Source organism: Uranotaenia lowii, chromosome 3 (assembly GCF_029784155.1).
Source record: "Uranotaenia lowii strain MFRU-FL chromosome 3, ASM2978415v1, whole genome shotgun sequence".
NCBI lineage: Eukaryota > Metazoa > Arthropoda > Insecta > Diptera > Culicidae > Uranotaenia > Uranotaenia lowii.
Window position 1 is genome coordinate 230400182 of NC_073693.1, and position 21764 is coordinate 230421945.

At 38.6% G+C, this 21764-nt stretch overlaps 1 protein-coding gene across 1 annotated transcript in view; it reads right to left on the minus strand.

The window, feature by feature from the left end:
• Positions 1-21764, minus strand: part of LOC129758808 (relaxin receptor 2) — a 448038-nt gene that overhangs the window by 363632 nt on the left and 62642 nt on the right. Inside the window, exon 13 of the mRNA XM_055756440.1 lies at positions 8513-8698. Coding sequence (XP_055612415.1) covers positions 8513-8698 — 186 coding nt within the window. The remainder of the gene's footprint in view (positions 1-8512; positions 8699-21764) is intronic.

Below are 21764 nucleotides of genomic sequence, written 5' to 3' on the forward strand. Positions count from 1 at the left end.
TGAAATTTCCTGAGAAATTGTTCTAGAACAAAGTGTGATGTCAATCACCTCTTCTCTGTCACACCTAACAAAAGTTGGTTTATTTCCTACATTTAGAATTTCTAAATCAGTGCTGCTTAAATATTCCATTAAATTTGAGCCTCTCAGATTGATATCTGAGCTACCCCATACAAAATGATGAGCATTGGCATCACAGCCTATTACAAGAGGTGTATTTTGTGATTCACAGAATGAAATGACATTTTTTAAATCATCCGTAGGGGATGATTGTTCATATGGTAAGTATGCTGAACAGTAGACGTATTTTCTATCAGGCAGCGAAACCTGAACGACGCAAATATCTCTTGTTGTTAGATTGGGTATAAGTGTTGCATTTAAAGAATTGTTTATCAATATACATGCACGAGGCATTATTCGGGCATTAGTCATTCCAATTACACTGAACACAGTAAAGTTTGGTTTGAGCAAATTCCCTAAGTAAAAAGTTCCATTTCGGAAATAGGGTTCTTGCACCAAGGCGATTGATGCAGTTCCATTAAGGATTAAACGACATAAGTTAAGTGTAGCGGTTCTTTTGTGCTGCAGATTTATCTGTGCAACCTTAATAGAAAGCATTTCTATCAAAGAATTCCACACATATTTCCATCACACACAAGAACCCCTGCACCTTCATATCGACGCATGAAGCGGGGTATCCCATACAGGATGAAAATATAAAAATCGTGTGTATAATCTGAGTCCCACGAGTTGCCAGGAAAAATACGGCCCTTTGCACCAGTGCCTGGCTATAGTGCAGACCTTAACAACGTTCTGCTTAAGGTAGGATTATTATACACCCTCCTACCCCCACTTTGGGGCCCACAGGCACAGAACCACCCTGAAGCGGGTGTTTACAAAATTTAGGAGAATTCAACTCGTGCATGCGCATTAATAGCAATAAGCACAATTGGTGAATCCTCCCTGAAGAAAACTTGGCTTAGAACTTCAAAATCCCAAGCCAAGTTTCCCCCCCTCCCAATGTGATAGTCGCATTTGAAGAATGACTAACGCATATGGGAAGTACTGGATAAGTCGCCTTTTACGACGTGGACCAGTATCCCAGTGGTAGTATTCTATAAGCCGCCACCACTGGCGCGAGTCTGGTTTTTGGTATGCCAGGCGTACTGGGTTCGATTCCCGGTATCAGCAAGAAAACTTTTGGGTTCGAATCCTATCAGAGGCCGACAGATAAGATGTGTTTCCTCATATAACTGACTATTAAAAAAAAGAATGTTCAAACAGTTGCCAGCTGACGAGGTACATACACGGATGCCGGAACACCTGTAAGTAAACTAGCCCAGCTGATTGACTCGTTCTTCCAAAATAATCATAGATCAACACAATACATTCACTCCATAACAGTTCATACGAAGCCATGGGGTCTAGGTAAGATGAACGCGGTGCATTTTAGATTTGTCCAACATAATAATCTAAAGAATGCATGTGATCACATACTAAGGCAGAAACTGTGGTGAATCCGTGCACCCATGGTAGATAACCAATATACATACATACATACAACATAAATTCTAAGATGATTTTTGTAGAAAAACATAAGTGGTACTATTGTTATTTTTTTCTCACCCTTTTTTTCATATTTTTGGTCTCCAACACCAATTACTTCATCCAAAAAGTGGAATTATGCTTTATTTTTCCGTTGAACATTTTAAAACAAACTGTACACAGCAAAAAATAATGTAACGTTGGCCGATGTAAATTGAGCAGATGTTAGCCAAAATATGTAATAGTTTGACTTTTTATTGTGATACTACACAACTGTCTGTTTATTACATCCAAACGATGTACACAAATTTAAACATGTCTTTTTGTGTAATATCACATCGTCTATGTAATCGCATCGAAGCAGCTCATAACTGTCAATAAAATAGTTTGTATATCAAAAACTCCGGAAAGGATTCTGACGCTCAGAGGTAACCGATCTACTGGTAAGATACATCAATTTGTTTCTTGTTTTTAAGCAAATTCATTGATACTAACTGATTTTCATATTTGTTTATTTCTAGGAAGTTTATTCTAAAGAAATAAAGTACGAGGAGTGTGGAAAGAATTTTTTAAAACTGATCGGAGGGTAGGTCATATTATGATTTTTTTTCATGCCCACTACCGGGGGATTCAACTTTTTTTTTTTTCATTTTCCAGGCCCAAAGCAATATTCCGAGGATTTCTTCATGCCTTACATGTCTATCCGAGGCCAATCTCAAGACCCAGCGTCGGAAGTGACATTTATTTTGTCCAAATCTATGGAAAGCTAAATGCTAATTGTTTCGTCGACTGCGTACTTTGGTAGACTTTTTTGTGAAAGATGAATCACCTGGGAAAGGTCAACAGCTGAAAATCTCGAAACGTATCCCAAGGATAGCTTACCCTTTATAACGCTCATAAGCAAATGTTGTGTGTCCAATGTCCATGTGAATGTCCAATTTCACAATGTCCATGTTATAAAACTTCCGGTTAAAAATTGCTACTGTAAAACATTTGAAAAATGTATGAAAATCCAAGGGCTAGCCATAGAATAAATTTAAATCTGAACAAATTAAATTTGCAGTTTAAATGAATATTTTACTTATCTGAAAATGCCCCAGTAAATTATGAACAGATGCCTACACAGAATATCATTTGTTAAAAAATTGGCGAGTTTTGATTTATCAATATTTCGGCATTTTGTCTACCGCATTTTGTTCAAAAGCAAAGTGTTCAAACGAAACTTGACTAATTGTAAAGTCGTCCACATTTATGGAAGTAGTACGACAATTTTCAAAAAATATATTGTTCTTAGAATGGTATCAACTTTTTTTATCGTTTTTTTGCTAAATTATCTCATATTTGTCTACTGCGATAAACTACTAGTTTAACTTTGTTACATTTTATCGAGGTCATAGCTTTTACATCAAAACGATGTTATATGAGGTAGCATTTGCAACTCAAGTTATGTGCACGTTTCTGATGTAATATCGCAACACTTTTTTTGCTGTGTAGAGGAAAAATTTGATGATTTTCAATCATTAATATTTTTAAAAGCGATACTCATAGTGGTACTATTATTAAATCTTTATTATATCGCTCTGTACATTGAATATCGTAATAAAAATAACATGGGATAATTCCTTTCTATATCTTAAGTTTTTTTTTGTGAATACATCACTTAAAATATCCACGCGTTTCCGAGATATTTGCATTTTGATAACTTTTGTTTTAAAACAACACTATGCATTGAAGGGTAAAAAAAATAACGATAAAAATTCAGTTTGGGTTTCAGATTTATTTTTAACTCTTGTAAACTCGATACATTCAGATTTTAGTTTAAATCTTTGTTTTTTGAAGTATCTTCAATATAAGTAATGTATATGAACAATTTTTAGCTGAATTAACCTGAACTTGAAGATTAAGGACAAGTGAATTAATCAACAAAAAAATATGATTAATAATTCATTGAACTATTCAAATCCTGTGAAAAATAATTTCAATAAAAATTAAGATTTTAAAAAGAACGCAATCTTGAAAATGAATTCTGATTTTTTAATTTATAGGGGAGATGAGGGCATAACGAGCACCCAGGGTATAATGAGCACTCCTTTTTTCTACATAAGTACGTTTTTTCTTAAACAAATTTTCATAAGGACTTGTTTCGTACTACCCATAGTATTAATTTTTCACCACAAAAGGAAATATCCTTTTCATCTTTACAGAAATGTTAAATAATAACCAGCTAGGTTCTCAAGTGACGAAAATATTATAATTTTTTAGCACCACCAAATAATCTTTTATGACCTTTCAATAATCTTGATCTGAAATGTACGCACTGCAACATGATCTACACATTGTTTCTCAATTTTAAACATCATAACATTTTTGATTTTCACTTCACTCAATTTTAAAACGCATTTTTACTTTAATTTGTTCACTCGAGGCACTAGAGGCACTTCATCGAGTCAAATTTGCTGCTAGAATCCCCGGCAGAAAACGCTCATTATGCTTTCATTAATGGTGCTCATACTGCCTCGGGGGGTTCCTCATTATGCCTCTACAGTGACTGGTTTTCAGCTTTCGGTAAAAATTTTCAAAATGCATTTTTAAACGTTTTATTTACTTTTTCAAGTAGTCCAATTAAGTAATAAACTATTTGAGTGTCTGAACACGAAACAATGATGTAATTCACATATTACAGCTGTTTTCTATGGTTAAAAAGGCGTTTTTCTTAAGGTGGCCATTATGCCCCCATCTCCCCTAGTGAATTTCACCTGTTTTGTGTTTTTTTTGCAATATTGAATATTAACTCCGAAACGGAATTCGGCATTTAGAACCTGATTAAATTTTCTGAATTCCATATTTGAAATTGATTCCGAAAATTAAATTCTTAACAAAAAAATTCCAAACATGTTGAACCAAAAAGGGCATTTTATAATAAAATACTCAACCAGAAATCTTTCATTTGAATTATGAATCTTTAATTTTCATTTTATTCTTTTATTCAAAATCCGATCATTTAGATTTTATTAAAGCTTGAAACCAGAATATCGTAAATGATTCAAACATAAGCTTACCAGATATTTTTCCGGTCTTATCGAATCTTTTTACCATCGAAATACATAAGCCATAAGATCAAATTTTCCCATCAATTATTTTAGACGCCAATTATATAGTTGTGATCACGCAATTTGAATTTTTCTTTGATTTTGCAAACGTGAAAACATTCGAGCAAAATCCTAGCAATCTGGCAACCCTTATGAGTCTAATCTTATTAATCGAATTCTTATAATTCGAACTCATATTACTAGAATTCTTATCATTCGAATTATTAATATTCGAATTCTTATTATTCGATTTCTTATTATTCGAATTCTTATTATTCGAATTATTATTATTCGAATTTAATTCACTATTCGGGACTAAGGACTTCACCCAAAATTCATGCACCAACTACTTTTGTGAATAACTTTTGATAGAATTTTTCTAAGTAGGTAAATCTATCAACAAGTGAGAAATTTTTGAAAAACTGTAGTAGAATTTTGGACTCATGACAAGATTTCGAAGTTTTGGCCATATTTCTGAATCGAGATTGTTATAATTGATTCATTTTAGTCGTTCATCAAAATTTTATAAGAATTTAAAATTTTGAGTATAGAGAAGAACATTTTGCTTGACACTGTTGGACCCCCCCCCCCCCCTTCCTTCGGCTATGTTTTCAACCACATTTTTCTTATGTTTGTTTCGCATGAAGTGATCGCGATTCAATAGAAAGTGTAGAGCAGTTTCTGTAAAAATTCTTTATTTAAATTCTTTATTCATAGCAAACATAAAAATACACCTCATACTTTCGCACTTAATAAAAACTATAATCACTTCACTTTTTCTTTTTCTCCCGTTTCTTCTGCTTTTTTGTTAAAAATTGAATGCGGAATGTTTGAAAAAAAAATAAGAAATTGAAATTGTTTTTAAAGTTTGCTATTTTTTGCTATGATTTCAAAATCGGGTGTTGAGCCTTGAACTGGAAACTTTAATATTTTTTGATAATTTATAAACAGTTTCGTTAGAATTAAGTATCGGTTCCGAAATCCCTCAAGGTTAGTTGCATTAATATTGAAACTCATGTAATTTGGGAATTTGCTTATATTTATATTGAAGCAAACAATGCTTGATTTACTCTGTATAAATACTTTAAAATTTTCATTTTTGAACCAAACAGCGTTCTTATCAAAGCTATCGTATTAAAAATATAGCAAAAACTAGCAGTTGATTTAAAGATATGTAAAATATCACTTCGGTATTGATATTTATAAATTTTTAAAGATTTATATTCATTTCACGAATTAAAAAAAATTCACAGGTTTTTATCGAAATTAATATGGTGGCTCTTTTATATCACAGATTTTTGATTGAACTCATAATATTTCTAAATAAATTGGCATCAATATCGACAAACGAATTGGCGTTGTTATGAAGTTGATTTGGCAGTACAAGATTTCTCAACTGCTTATCGTTATAACATTTAGGCTATTTTGTTATAGTCTACTTGATAGTTAGTTCTTCATGTCACTGATGCTTGGCTAGGCCTCGAATATTGTTCAGTCAACTTTAAAATTCAAGACGAACGAGGAAGATCTATATTCAGATAAGGAAATTTAAAAAAAAGTTGAAGAACAAGGAAGTGTTTGAGTTTTTTTTCTCTTGGAAACTTATTTTTTAAATTTATTTTTATATTACAATTTATTTCGTTTCAGATACACCTATATTTGGGCAATGAGCAGCTGCGGGTGTACTTTGATTCACGGAGGGCCGATTGGAAACAACGAAGAGAACTCCCAGATTTCTGTACCCAAACCGTGTGAGTTATTCGAATATTTACAGTATTCTCTCGGCCAGACTTTTAATGAATCCTTCTATTCTTTCAGGGCTATGATGGCTTACTTCTTCCAGCAAATTTCGACCATGTTAGACCATAAAGATCATAGATTATATGCGTTTTATGAAAATAATTTAAATGTGTTTTATTAAAAAGAGAAAATAACAATGGAATTTTCCTGTTCTAAGTTATTTTTATTCATATTTCACATATACGATTTTCTACATTCAGGGGGAACAGCAGTTTCGACTAAAACAGCAATCCTATTGAATTTCAAGTATCGCTAGTTAAGCCATAGAACCAAACAACCATATTTATGTTCTAGTGCATGCGAAATTTAACTGATATATCAATATATTTTTCTCCGTGTTTTAAGTTGTTTTGAGTTAAGAATAAAAGAAACTAATTTTTTATTCTTGTGTCAGTTGTCGTTCAATTTTTATCCATGGATGCTGTATAAAAGGTCATAGACAATATTAAGTTACATGTACACCATGACGTTTCTTGAATATTGGAGATTTCAATCCCACATAAAAAATACGTTAACGATGATTTGAAAAATGGATTTTTTCCTGCTTTTTGAGGATTTGTACCACTGTACATCGTGTAGAAATCTAGATTCCAATTAGAGGCTCTCCAACAGGGTTTGAAAAATAAATCAAAATTCACGTAGGGGAAAGTCGGGTAAGACGGACACCCTAAAGTAGAATCGCAATAGAAAACCAGATATTGCTATTTTCATCGCAATTTTCATGCAGATGGGCAGTTTAGGTTGTTTGCTATCGCATTAACCACTGGAATCAGTAAATTTCCTTAATCAACACCGTTTTTATAGCGATCTAAAAAGTGCTTGCAAATTACACTTTTCAAATATGGTCGGGTAAAACGGACACGGTTCAGAAAAGGTAAATTTTGCCGTAAAAATAGCTGTAAATGTAGATATTTTGTTAAGTATAAGAAAACGTTTTTTAACCAAAATGGAACCAACTGGTCCGAGTCCAGAAGCGAAACAGCTTGGTTTCGGAATTCCGTATTTTATAGGCGCTTTCTTCACCGGAGATCCTGTTTTTACAGTTTTTATGACCTGTTTGAAATGTTGAGTGCTTTTCGACCGGCAATTGCTCTTGTCAAGGTCTTCTGAAGGCATATGGAGGATCAAACCGATGAAAAATTTAAAATACCTGGAGAAACTTACGTGTCCGTTTTATCCACCTTAGCAACTTTTTTTTCTAAATGATTGATGTTCAATCCCTTTGACCGAAACTCGCTGATTTTCCTCCATATGGTTAAAAAGAAGCCTAATAAACATTCTTCCTTTGAAAACGGTTGAAATTTTCGAAAATTTTGCGAGTTATGAATTATTCTATGAGGAGAGAAAAGTACATCAAATAATGGATTCTCAAAGTTATTGTTTGTTTTGTTTACTATTATGGGACCTTGTTTGCTATAAATATCTTGAAATCCAAGATGGCGGCTTCCGCTTAACTTTAAATTGCTGTAAATGGTTTGAAAACCGTATAAACCACCTACAATATGGATATTGGGCGGAATGGCTCAAAGAGTAGAAGTCGAATTTCGTCATCCGACGCCATCTCACACAATGCGGGTATCGGGTGAAAGGGGTTAACCAGTAGATGCTAAATTCAGCCGTCCGACGCCATCTTGAAATCCAAGATGGTGGTTTACTTTTTTTTTTTTTTTTTTTTTCTTTTTGATAGGAGTTTAACGGTGGTTTACAGTATTTTGAAGCTAAGCGGACAATAAGCTTCAACTGAAATCCGTATGAAACACCAACAATATGAGTATTCATTGATCTCTGAATTTTATTTTCAAATGGTTATAACCTTTTCCATGAAATACTGAGCTTCTTCTTATGTTTCAAAGAAAATTAAACTTAAGATAAGGCAAAACAAATAATCAAAGACAAACTTCAATCGAGGTTATTTTAATTTCCTGGATGATTCAATATTTTAGGAATCAATCAAACCATCTCAAATTTTACACTGATGCTTGAAAACCCAAAACTCACAAAAACATATGATGGCAAACGGACTATTTTTGCAGCAGTCTAATGCACAAATATTGTCTAAATAAATAAAAGCAACAACTTACCGAAACATAATATCCGCGGTCGCAATGATTGCCAGGTAGATGCCCATCATCAGATCGCTGGCGGCCAGATGGCGCAGGTACAGCGAATGCTCCGCGTGTGCCTGAGAGCTCCTGGTCCGGACCACGTAGCGCCCGAATAGCACCAGCAAGTTGCCGCTGATCCCAACGGCGGCCATCACCCAAACACTGATTCATTCATCCGGTTCAGTCGGTCGGTCGGTCGGTAAGTTGGTGTGTTGCAGTTTTGTTCCATCGTAGTTTATCCGTTGTCGGGTCATGGAAGTGCACAGGAAAACAGGAAATACAGAATGAAATAGAACTGAATGCGGATAATTGTGGAACCACTATGCTAGCTAGCTAGCACAAACGAGAAAGCAGTACATAGTAACAACAACGAAATAAATTTTCCTTTTAGCGCGGCATTTTGCAAATTATTAAACCCAAGCCACATGGGCCCCATGCTATAGTAATACTTATTTTCAGGTTCATTAACATAGATTTTCACTCCTGATGTACCGAAGTCAGAATTTTTAATAATGTGAAATGGAATTGAAGTTCAATTGGGCATGAATGGATTTTCATTCAGTTTTTATTACGCTTTTCAATGTATTCACTGTTAATTTGCAACTGGTGGAATTCAAATGATAGTGATTTCTGCCAACAACATTTAATCAAGCACGCTTTAAAACTGATTTTTTTGTAAGTTCGAACAGTAAAATTTTAACATTTTGCGCGCTTTAGTTTTTATTCCAATTGGTTACACTCTAAGCATTACTAGTAAAAGTTGAAATATCGTTATAGGCAACATACAATTTTTTCGAGTAAAAGATTGATAGAAAATATTCGCTTTATAAACAATAGGCTATGAATTTCACGTATTGGTACCAATGCACGTCGAGTACCGTATCTCCCCAGAACTAATCTTTGTCCATGGAACCAATGGTTCGACTCGTATATACTCATTCGTATACATTTACATACGCCCTAAACTCCACCTGGGGTCTCAGACCATATCCTAAACCGATAACTGCCGTAAGGAAATACTTCAGAAGGAGGTTCAATTCACGCATACGCGCTACTCATGCAACACTCGCTTAAAAGTTCATATTTAAATTAAATATCTTCCTGACCGGCCGAAGTCATCTACACGTCGTGGTCCGATCAACTACGCTAATGGTCTTGCGTACTTTATTTGATAGCTTCGAGCTCACTCAGCTACATAAATAAAATGAAGTAAAGTAAAGTCACGTTACGTTATCCTACGTCGATCGCAATTTGCGTCAGTTTCCTACTCCTTTGCAGAGCAGTCATTATCCGGGCTTGCCCATCGCTAACTGCATGCCAAGTGTCGATATCATCACACATCTTCTGAAACATGTTGTTCGCTGTCGTGTCTGGTCCGCAGGCGACGAGTATGTTGGCAAGTTCTTGTTCAAATCTTGAACAATAGAATACCACGATTTCAGTCGTCTTGTCACCGCATGTTTGGCAGACCGGCGATGCCACATGTCCAAATCTGTGGTGATGCTTCATGAAGTCATGAAGTCATGAATTGCGTCATGTAGAAATCCACTTCGCCATGCTTTCTCTACATCCACTCCTTGATATTTGGGATCAAACGATGGGTTCGCCTTCCTCTTTCTGAGCTGTCCCACAGCTGCTGCCAGTAGTGGGCCATGGAGCTATCTCTGGCTCGTGTTCTCACTGCCTCTATTTTCGTAGCAATAGGAATCCTCCACCAACCAAACTGAGATGGGCATGACTTCCGCTACATGGCGTGCAGCCTCCGACGAAACGGTGTGGTATGCACTGATGACCCGCAAATTCATTCGCCTCTGTACACTGTTCAGCTTCTGCTGGTTACACTGGATGTTAAGACCAGCTTTCCATGCCGCCTCTCCATATCGAATGATTGACGAAACCACACTCGAAATTACCCTCCGCTGACTACTTCGGGTCCCCGAGTTGTTTGCCATTATCCTCGTAAGTGCGGCCGTTTCTGTTGCCGCCTTCCTGCACACAAAATTATCGTGGTTTTAAGAGCTGAGCCGGTCATAAATCAATTCAGCTCGCGTTTTAATTCGATAGTGCATGACCCAACTGTAATCCTGCCTGTTGAGCCAACTGAAAACTTTTGGAGTGCTTGAGAAGCTTTTAGCTGAACGGTTTCTGTTGAATAATCCGTCGCTAGTAGCACGACGTCGTTCGCGAAACCAACCAACTTTACTCCTTCTGGTAGGCTCAATGTCAGCACCTCATCGTACGTAATATTCCACAGGAACGGGCCTAGTATCGACCCTTGCGGTACTCCAGCTGTAACATCCGTTTCCTGAAGTCCTTCGCTCGTCATGTATTGTAGCTTGCGGTTCTGGAAATAGCTTTCCACTAAATTCCAGAGATATTTCGGTATCCTCATTTTTATAAGCGAAGGTGCAACCGCTGCCCAGCTGACACTATAACTACCGCACAAAAACGATCCCCTCTTCTCTTCTTGAGTTTGGTTTTATCAGCTGTTTCGATGACAGTTCCAATGGCGACGATAGTGCATCGCCGTTTTAGAAAGCCGAATTGATTGTTGGACAATCCGTCTTTGTCCTCGGTGTACCACTGAATACGATTCAAAATCACCTTTTCCAGAACCTTTTCAACCGTGTTCGTAGGCATATTGGACTGTATGCCGATGGGTTCCCCATTGGCTTTCTTGGTTTGAGCAGCAAAAACAGCTTCTGCCACTTCCAAACCTCTGGAAACATCCTATCTTCAATAAGAATTTGCAGTGACGATCGAAACATTTCGGGAAATTCCATAATCGCGGCTTTAACTGCAATGTTCGAGATACCATCTGGACCCGGAGCCTTTTCCAGCTGAAGGGATTTTGCGATGTCGCACAGTTCATCCAACTATATTGACTCCTCCTCGTTCGTTTCCCAGTCGTACGGGACTCATGGACAGCTATTTGTTTTATGTTGAGGGCGGAACAGCTCTCTTGTTATTTCCCCAAGTTTATTGGGGCACATTTCAGGTGGTGCGCTAGCGTTTTTGTTTTTTTTTCCATAACTATCCTGTAGGCATCACCCATGGTTGGTCATTGGCATCAAAACAAAGCTTCCTTAAACATGCCTTTCTATTTTCTTTTCGCATTTTTAAAAGCGGCCTGCGCTCGTCTTTCTCCATTTGAGATTGTGCTCTCTGCAGGTTGGGCCTATCAATTCGCGATATCCTTAGTCCACCAATAAACTGGTGGATGTAGGTGATTACGATTAGCTCTCCTCGTCAATGCTGCGTCACAAGCACGTGTGAGTATACTTTCGTCAGGTTTTCCGCCGACAAGTTAGACAGGTTTTGTTCCAACTTCAACACCTCGACAAAGACATTCCGGTCAAATTGTTTTGTTCTCCAGCGTCGTTCACCTGTTATTACCTCTCCTCTGACTGACTGTGCACTAGACTGGCCCATAACAAAAAAATCCTCATATTCCACGCGGCACCCCCTAGGTTGGTGCATTTAGGTGAAAATATGACTTTCTGAAAGTTTCAGGTCATTTGGCAGAAGCACGAGCTGGTGCAAAGGACTTGAAATTTGTATGGAGATTTTCGGCGAAATGTATGAGAAATTCACATACCTTCACTCTTTGTGTTCTAAAATATGTTTCCAGTATGCTAGAAAGCTCAGAACTTCAGGAATCGTAGTTCAAACAATGACAAACAAGTTTGTAGAAGATTGTGACGCGGTACGAGTTGACTGTAATGAGTTATTTGCAATTGAATGTGTGACTTTTTTCGCATTTCATCGATTTATCGTGAACGGTGTATAGGTGGATTATTAGTACTGACTTGATCCCATTGTCACACAATGAGAATAACAAATAGAAAGTTGTTGTGCCAGGCAACACTGGTCACCTCAGCTGCGCTTTAGTCAAGGTGACCGTTACACAAAAACACGTGCTCGTTTTGTGAACAGTGTTCTATTCCGAGTTTCAGAAGTTATTGTTGTAGCCAAAACAAAAATGGATACAAAAATAAACTTTTTCTAATCGAGAACGACAGTGTTCAAATTGTGGGTGCTAAGCTACCTGCTAATCGACAAGTGCTACAGGTTTTGTTCTACAATTTGAAGAAAGTAAGGCTTATCCTTAGAAAAAGTGCAGCTTTAGTGGCCAAGGAAGTGCAACTGTTTTGGGATAAAGCAAGAATTCCAACGAAAATCGAAAAAAATGTGATTGCTAAAATTAAGAAATTGTTCGAGTTATGGAAACTTCTTTTAAAAAGCAAACATAGAAAGAGCAAAACTGAAGGAGAAAAACGTAAACGATTTGTCGAAAACCTAGACAACATTTTTGATATTGCTCACGCAGATGCCTTATCTCTCATGCATTCTGAAGAAGATATACGATTCCTAGAAATGCAAAGAGTTCCTGGTAGCAGGGATGCTTACTGGGTTTGAACGCAGATAGGCAGCAATTAGTGAAGGATGAAAGAAACAAGAAACGCAAGGAACATGCGGTTCTGCGACAAAAACATTACGAAGAGAGTACTGAGGGTAAGAAGAATGTTTTTAGAGCTTAGGGCTTTTCATTTGTTTTCATGATTTTTATAGAAGCTTTTGCTTAATATGAATTATCCTCATCGGAGTCGTCGTCACTTGTGTCTGAGCTCGAAACTCCTTTCGATTTCGTATCAAATAATGTTTCTACAGAAAATCCGAACAAACGTTACAAACAAGACATTCTTACTCCCCGTTTGGTTGCAGCAATTGATGTTTGTAAGATTTCTGATCGCAGTGCGGTTCAAATTATATATGCAATCCTCGATAACTGTACTGGGAAGAATACCAAGAATATCACTGTGCTATTTTAGTATCCGACGAGGGCCAAGAAAAGCTTCTAGGGTCCTTTAAAAACAACTTCGTCAAATACAGGTAGGCTGAATGGGGCTTGTGTGTTAATAGAACAGTTACTTGGTCGTGATCTTTTGTATTTGCCATGTAGACATCATATCTACGAACTACAGCTAAAAGCGGTTTACGATTTCAAATACGGTAGGTTTGAAAAAAAAAAACTTAAGTTGGAATAAAGTGACCTGATACATAATTTACTTCTTTTTAGGTAAAACTTTCAGTCCCGAGGTTTCCTTATTCAAAATGTTTCAAAAAAGTTGGAGCTCACTTGATGTATCTCTTTTTAAGAGTGGACTAGATGACAACTACATTAGTTCGTTTTTATATAATTCGGCGGAATTGCTAGAATGGTACCTAAAGCACCTGAAGGAAACGTTTATCCGGCATGATTACAAAGAATTGATTGAATTGACAGTTTTGTTCCTCGGAGGAGGTCAGAGATGTCCCATAACGATTCGCGCCTCTGGAGCTTGCCATCATGCAAGGTGGATGATGTAAGACTAGCCACTAGTCAGTCGGCAGGCGTCCCAGAGATTCCCTAAACAATCCCTAGGGTCGGCAAGCTTACTGATCAAGCAAAATGCAGGGAATATTCGGAGGAAGAAAAACTCCACCTTCTAGCTTAAACTTAAATTTATTGGGGAGCACAATCCAAGCTTTAATTCCTCCACTTTGAAACAAACATGAATGACAGTAATGGTTATCTGACCTTATTACTGCTACAACCTGGTACTGGTCCTCGGGTTGGTCCGACCTTGGGTTCGGTGAGGTCAAACTCGGTCCAATGGCGTCGACGCGGCGATGTAGCTGGCGGCGCACTAAGATAGCGACCAGCGGCAGGTGCGAAGCGGTTGACGGGTAAGTTATAGTGTTCCTGGCACGGAAGTGTTGTTGGTCGGATCAAGTTCGCCAGCGAGAAATTCACCCGAACTAGCGGCGGTGCGATGCGCGAAACGAACGACTGATTTAAATCCGTCTAACGATGGATTTAAATCCGGAGGCGATGGGGGTTACCTCTATTGTAGCGGCAGACGTTATCTCTAAGGCGACGACGGTTTTACGGCGGATTCAATTTGTAGGTTCGTATTTGAATCCGGTTGAACGGTGACTGCTCGGCGATGGGTTGTTATTTCATCCCAAAACAGCGGGGTCCTAAATAAAGGGTCCAAATATCAGATGATGTCGATGGCGAGAGCAAAATGGCGAACTTTACCTGCTGTCCGAATATGTGACTTCAAACTTATCACAATATTCCAAATTTTTTTCCGAAGTTCTTTTGCCAACGTTCAAATTTCAAATGACGATGGCCGTTCATATCACGGGCTTTGGACAGCAGGCAATCGTTGCTCTCGCCTCGCGCCTTTTTTGTCTCGTCTAAATCCCATTCGCCTCATCTATTTCCATTCGCCTCTTCGCTCCGCTGGGTAGCTTGCGGTCTCTGGTGGTGAGTGGTGGAACCAGTAGTGGTCATGGCTGCGTGCTGTTCGTGGAAGTTTTCACCTTCCAGAGGAATAGTTCAACCCCCAAAATACTCACTGCATATAAAATTACAACTACGAACAAAATCGCTGAGACCTCTTTCGAGAGACTAGCAACGCTTACAATGAGCAAGCCAATTTACTGCCTAAAAATATTTTTATTTAGGGAACAATGTGGACTTCCATCCAATGATATTTCTAAATTAGGTGATATTTGTTTGTTCATTGTTTCCATTTATGTAAAAGCTTGGTGCCTGACTGGAATTTCACAGAAAGCTCCACAACAAGATCTTCAAGTTATTAAGGATTTGCTTGAGGGGTTTTTTTTTTATTATCTGACGGGTTTGCGCCGTATTTTGCGCATGTATTTTTGCAGATTTCTAAAACTTTTATTTTTTGAGTTAGCTAACGTTTAAGTTTTTTTTTGAAAAAAAATTACCTTCTTTTCAAACGCCCATAACTTTGTCAATTTTTAACGTAGAATATAAAAAAGCACATCAAAACGCATGAGAATTTTACCAGCTATTCAAATAAAATAACCAAAAAAATTACATATTAATTATTGGTATAAAATCAAGTAAATATGTTAAAAATAACGTCAAAAAGTACCGTCTGCACCACCAAAATTTTTGAAACATATTTCATTTTATAGTCCTATCAATTTCACAACTTTGATCTGAAGACACCAAAGTGGGCCAAAAACTCCTTGAAGAGTTATGAGTTATGAATCGAGGTACCCAGTGTAGGAGCGAAGTTGTAAACAAACCACGTAGATATTATTTTATTGACAAATTATTTATCTTCTATTTTGAAAAAATAGATCAAAGAACAATCAATGAATATAATAGTTTCTAGGGTATGTCTAAGAATGAACGTTCGTGTAAATGGTGTTCTGCGTATAAGCGCGTGACTGTGCGAGAATCGATAAGCCCTAACGCGGGAGCAAGAATACATTATGGTCCTTATTTCTTCCATAACTCTTGAAGTAGGGATTGGATCATTTTGGTGTCTTCAGGCGAAAGTTGTAAAACTGAATCGACTATGAAATGGTATTTTTTGCAGATTTTTAACCCCTGGTGCACATGTGTATGATAAGAGAAGAATTCCCTATACGTGAGTGCAGTTGCTCGAAAATTGTTAGTTTTTGACGTTAAAAAAGAGATTTATTGTCACTGTTTTTTTCATAACTCTTCAAGGAGTTTTTGGTCCACTTTGGTGTCTTCAGATGAAAGTTGTGAAATTGATAGGACTATAAAATGAAATATGTTTCAAAAATTTTGGTGGTGCAGACGGTACTTTTTGACGTTATTTTTAACATATTTACTTGATTTTATACCAAAAATTAATATGTAATTTTTTTTGGTTATTTTATTTGAATAGCTGGTAAAATTCTCATGCGTTTTGATGTAAAACGTGAAAAGAAGGTAATTTTTTTCTAAAAAACTTAAAAGTTAGCTAACTTGAAAAATAAAAGTTTTAGGAATCTGCCAAAATACATGTTTTTTAATGGTGCGGAAATGAACAAAATTTTAAATTTTGGAGAAAATCCGAAGACCCCCGGCGCAAATTGTCAGATAATAAAAAAAATCCCCTTGACTATAAAGACGAAAGCATAGGATCAGTGGTTTTGGCAAAATTTCAAAATCATTTATGGTACTTGACGCCAGAGACAGCAGCTTTTGCATTTTTTGATAGCATGATGGTAAAAGCGTTGTCATAAAAGTCAATTCAAGAACTAAAAAAACTTGTGGTGAAAGATATGAATGAATTCAGAAATTAAACGTTGAATGATTTAATTAACTCAGAGTCGCTTAAAATTTTCGATCGGTACGATAAACCAAAAGGTTTTTTGACAATGAATCCTGAGCAATGGAAGACTAACAAAGAATTCAACGAAGGGCAACAACGTATAAGAAGTTTAAAGGTAGTTAATGACACTGCAGAAATAGGGGTCAAGCTTATTTCCGACTATAACAAACTTCTCACCCACGACGAAGCCGAAAAACAAATTATTTTGCAAATAATAAGTCATTATCGCAAAACTTACCAGGTGTTTTTACCGGAAAAGGATGTTATCGGGATTTCTCGGGGCAAATAATCAATATCACAAAATTACTGGACAAGACGTATAATTGCACAAACAAAATCAAACTTTTAACGCGACGGATGACAAACAGAAATTTATTTCTTCCTATACGATACGAAATACAGAACAAAAGGCGCGTGTGCTCTGCTAGACGGTATTTTTTTTTTTTTTATTTAATTAAAATTTATTAGGCCATTTACTTTCTGGTATAAGTTTTTGTGGGCCGAGGATCAGGGGTTTTCTTAAGACTAGAGGGAGGTTGGAAGGGGTAAGGAGAGGGAAGAGATCGGTGGGAGGGAGGAGGAGATTTTAACACTAACTGTTCCCTTGATCGGGTAATGGGGGATCCATTTGCGTTTCCGCGATCATCTGCCTCATCCGACGATTGCGCTGGGGAGGGTTGAGGGGTTATCCGTTTCCGAGGTGGAGAGGCTGGTTTGAGGTGAGTAATTGGTTGGTTCGAACGCTTCTGTTGTATTGGGTGCTGCTGTTTTTTGTCTTCCTTCTGTTTAAGTTCTGCTGGTGGTTGCGGTAGTCTATTGTCTGTGGGTTTCGAATGGTTTTTGTCGACCTTGACGACGTTGGCGAATGTAAGAGTGCTGTTGCTTTGTAGGATCAATTTACGGGCTGCTGCTATCGGCATATTACGGTCGGTGCTGAACTTGATGGCTGTTGTTTCGGCAATCCATGTTGGGCACGATCTGTTTATCGGAGAGTGGCCTTCTTTCTGGCAATTCCCGCAGAATGGATGATTTTTACATGCTTGACTATCGTGGTCTGATGAGCTGCATTTGCTGCACGAAAGCGGGCTCTCGCACTTCTTTTTGGTGTGTCCGTATTTCAGGCAATTTCTACACAACAAAGGTAGCGGATAATACAGTCGCGTTTTTATGCGGAGAAATCCAAAATTGAAAACCTCCGGTATTACCGTCCCGTTAATTGTTAGAATCAACGTAGAAGTGCCAACAATTCCGGTGGGTGTTTTTTTTGTGATCCTACGAACGTCGATCACATTTTGAGACGACAGTTCCGAAAGAAGATCTTTTTCATCCATTTGGTCCACTTCACGACACGTTACAACGCATTTTCTCTGGTTCAAACTCGGATGGCGTCCGATAACGATCGGCGTACCATCAATTAGATTTGTTAACTTGTCCAGTTCACTTATCTGTTCTTTGCTTCTGGATTTGATTACATACCACTTATTCTTCTCCTCGTAGAAACCATCTATTTTTCCGGTTTTTTCCACAGATCTCCCAATGATAAAGGGGTTTTGCGGAAGATTGTGTCCGTCTGCTGCTTTCAATGTCAAATAACATAGGCGTCCATGCAGGTTATGGGGGTCCATCCATTCCGGTAAAGTCCTATCCGGGGGTTTACCCGGCGACGGACTCATCGCACTACTTTTTCACTTCACACCGTTCAAGTTCGAAAAAATTCAATAGCCTTTATCTTGCGGGGACCGATTACTAAAAGCGACCGATCTCGCTCGAGGCTGAAGAGGAACTGTAGACGGTATTTATTGTATTTGAAAAAAGATTCGCGGGCCGCACAAAAGGGCCTCGCGGGCCACATGCGGCCCGCGGGCCGCGGGTTGCTCATCCCTGGTTTAAACTGTTGCTTTTGGGAGAGAGAGTGAGACACTTGCTAATTGATGGATCGTGGTGATCCTGAATAGGTATTTCAACTGAGTTTTTGCGCGAACATACCGCCCGCCTTGAAATACTGGCTATTTAAATAGATTCATGTATGTTCTTTTCCCTATCGCTTCCCATGTAACTACTGTTTCTGATTCTGAATACAATTAAACGATGACGATGATGATCATGACTACGATGATGCCACAATGATGAACACAACCAGGTTAACGGATGAACAATGCTACGACGACAAGCAGGACGAAGATAACTGCGGCAGTGACAATGTTGAGTGTTGAGTACGTAGCCCAGGAATTCCAGCGCAACTCTCCGACTATGTGAGGAAGAACGAGTGAGTTCCTAACATGGTTGATAGAAAGGTAGGGTACTTAACGTTGGGTAGTGTTGGGGCGACAGATCCGACCTGACCGATCAGGACCGCGTCACCCCCCAATGCTTTAGGGCTGGAATCCTGGTCAGACTGGCTATGTCTGGTTACGCGATGGTAACTGCAATGACTGGACGTACGATGACTACGATGTACAAAGGACAGAACACGGAAACATATCGCTTGTAGTACGGCTGGAGTACTGGACTAGATCGGCTGCTTGACAACGATGACTTACAACCATCATAGAATGGGAATGTTATTCGTAGAACCTTGACAACCAGAATATTCGCTAGCTGGCCGCCAACGCGTATCATGCCAAATATGACGTTTGGGGTGACTAGATTCTGCCCTACACATTTCTGACTTCTTATTTTGAACAGGATGAACGCTCTTGGAGTAATCCGATGATGCAGACAGAGTTTTGGATGAATTCGAATTGATTCTACTCAAATCAAAACAACCTTCTGCTGCTGCGTTCTCCTGTTTGCTCAATCGTTTTGCCCTGTCGAATGGATTTGCTCTAGTATTCAAATTATCGACAAGCTGTTGCAGTTTTGTTGTTGGGTTGGGAAGTACATTGGTATTTTGTGGGTCTGTGGTGAGAGGTGATTGTGTAGGCGAATATGTTACGGGAAACGAGGTGGAAGGTTGGGCGTCGGGAAGTTGGTATGATTTTGACTGGTTAGATCGTGGTGATACGGAACGTGGCGACGAGATTCGAGAATGAGGCTGAGACACTGGAGACGAAGGGTGATTTGGTTGCTGTGAGACGGAGGACGGATGTAGTAGTGAATGGTGACGCATTCCACAATGGTGGCAGGATCCTCTCGAACAAGAACGAGCAAAATGCCGCGACGACAAACAGTTAAAACACAACTTGGCTCGCCTCACAGTTTTATATCTCTCGCCGACGGTTTGTTTTAAAAACTTCAAGCACTGGAAGGCTGCATGGAAGACATCGTTACAAAAGGGACACTTCACTACACCCATAGAAGAGGTTGCAAAAATCCAATGCCTATTTAGCATATCTCTGTGCCGATAATGTGCTGAAATGTGCACTGTGCCGAAGACGGTATGTTTGAAAAACCGTAACTGGCATAAGGACTCGGCTCCCAACCAAAATGATGACCACTACATTCAAGCGAAACAAGAAAAACCTATTCCTATTGGATAATTCATCCCAGAAACAAAAAAATAAAAATAAAAATTAAAACCACAGCGCCGTAGTGAGAATCGAACTCAAATTACCAATCATAGCGTCTTGCCAGACCGGCATTTTAACCAGTGTACTATTCAAGCTTCATACAGGACGAGGGATATTTGTCATAGGCTTTCTGTCACCGATCAATCGAAAAAAACGCACAACGGCGGCTTCCCGGCGTTTGGCCTTCTTTCAATGCATTCCTTTGTCTTTCGATGGAAACGGGAAAGGGAACGGGAGTGAAGGAACGGGAAACCCATTGAATGAGAACTGTGCTTTGCTTACTGCCTGCTATTACATACACACGCTACATATACACAGCTGCCAAAGCCGGGCAGCTTGTTTTGTTATGGAAACGGGAAAGGGAACGGGAGTGAAGGAAACGGGAAACCCATTGAATGAGAACTGTGTTTGCTTACCGCCTGCTATAACATACACACGCTACATATACACAGCTGCTAAAGCCGGGCAGCTTGGCCGGTGCGTGGTTGTTTGCCGGTAAATTGAAGGAATGTTTTTTTTGTTGCTTTTACTGCATACACACGCACAGCTTGGCCGTGATTTGCCGGTGCCAGTGGATTGAATTAGAAGGATATTTTTGTTGTTGCTTTTGCTACATTCACACGCACAGTGCTCGGTTCGCTGGCTGCCTGGTGTTGGCCGGTATTTATTTCTATCCTTCTTCGTCTTGTGATGCGATAGGGAGGGACGTGCAAACGTTTTTATTTTGTTTCTTTCAGACATACGCAATTCGGTTAACTTGGGAGATTAATGCCAGTGGGAGCAAATCGAATCAGCACCGGTCGCGTTATCTTCTTGTACCAATGATGCTATGTAATTGACTACACGCCATTGGCACAGAGGCTGAATTTTGGGTGTATGAACGGGACTGCTGCGTTGCTAACGCCGAACTTTTCACGTACATGTATATCACAGGTTTCATGAGGCTCTTGTTCTTCTGGATTACGGTGAGAAACAAACTCAAGCACTGAACAATGATTGCGGAGGAACTTCATCAAATCGTCAAACAGCGGTACGTTTTTTGAATTATGGTGTGTTTCCCACTGACGCAAAGTGGAATGGTTCAAGCGAGCACACACCATGTGAACTAGGAGAGTGCTCCACTGTTGGGGTTTCTCGCCTACTTTTTGAAGCATCTGAAAATTCCGTTCGAACTCATTTAGCAACGTGTTCAGTACTTCGTAGCTTTCCGTTTTCATTGGCTCGATGGAAAACATGGAATCAAGATAGGATTTCACGAGTAACTTGCGGTTTTCATATCGTTTCTCCAACATCGACCAAGCAATGTCATAGTTGACAGCTGTTATTTCCACCGAAGCTATTACTTGCAGTGCTTCACCTGTCACGGCGGAACGCAAGTAAGTAAACTTGTCCATGTCTGTTAACTGGGGGCTTAGATGAATCAGGCTTTTAAATGAGTCTCGAAAAGACACCCATTCTCTCGTACATCCACTGAATTCTGGTAATTTTATCTCGGGCAATTTCACTCTAGCCAGAGTTGAGGATTGACTAGCCGGTATAGGTGCACTCGAAGCTTCTCGA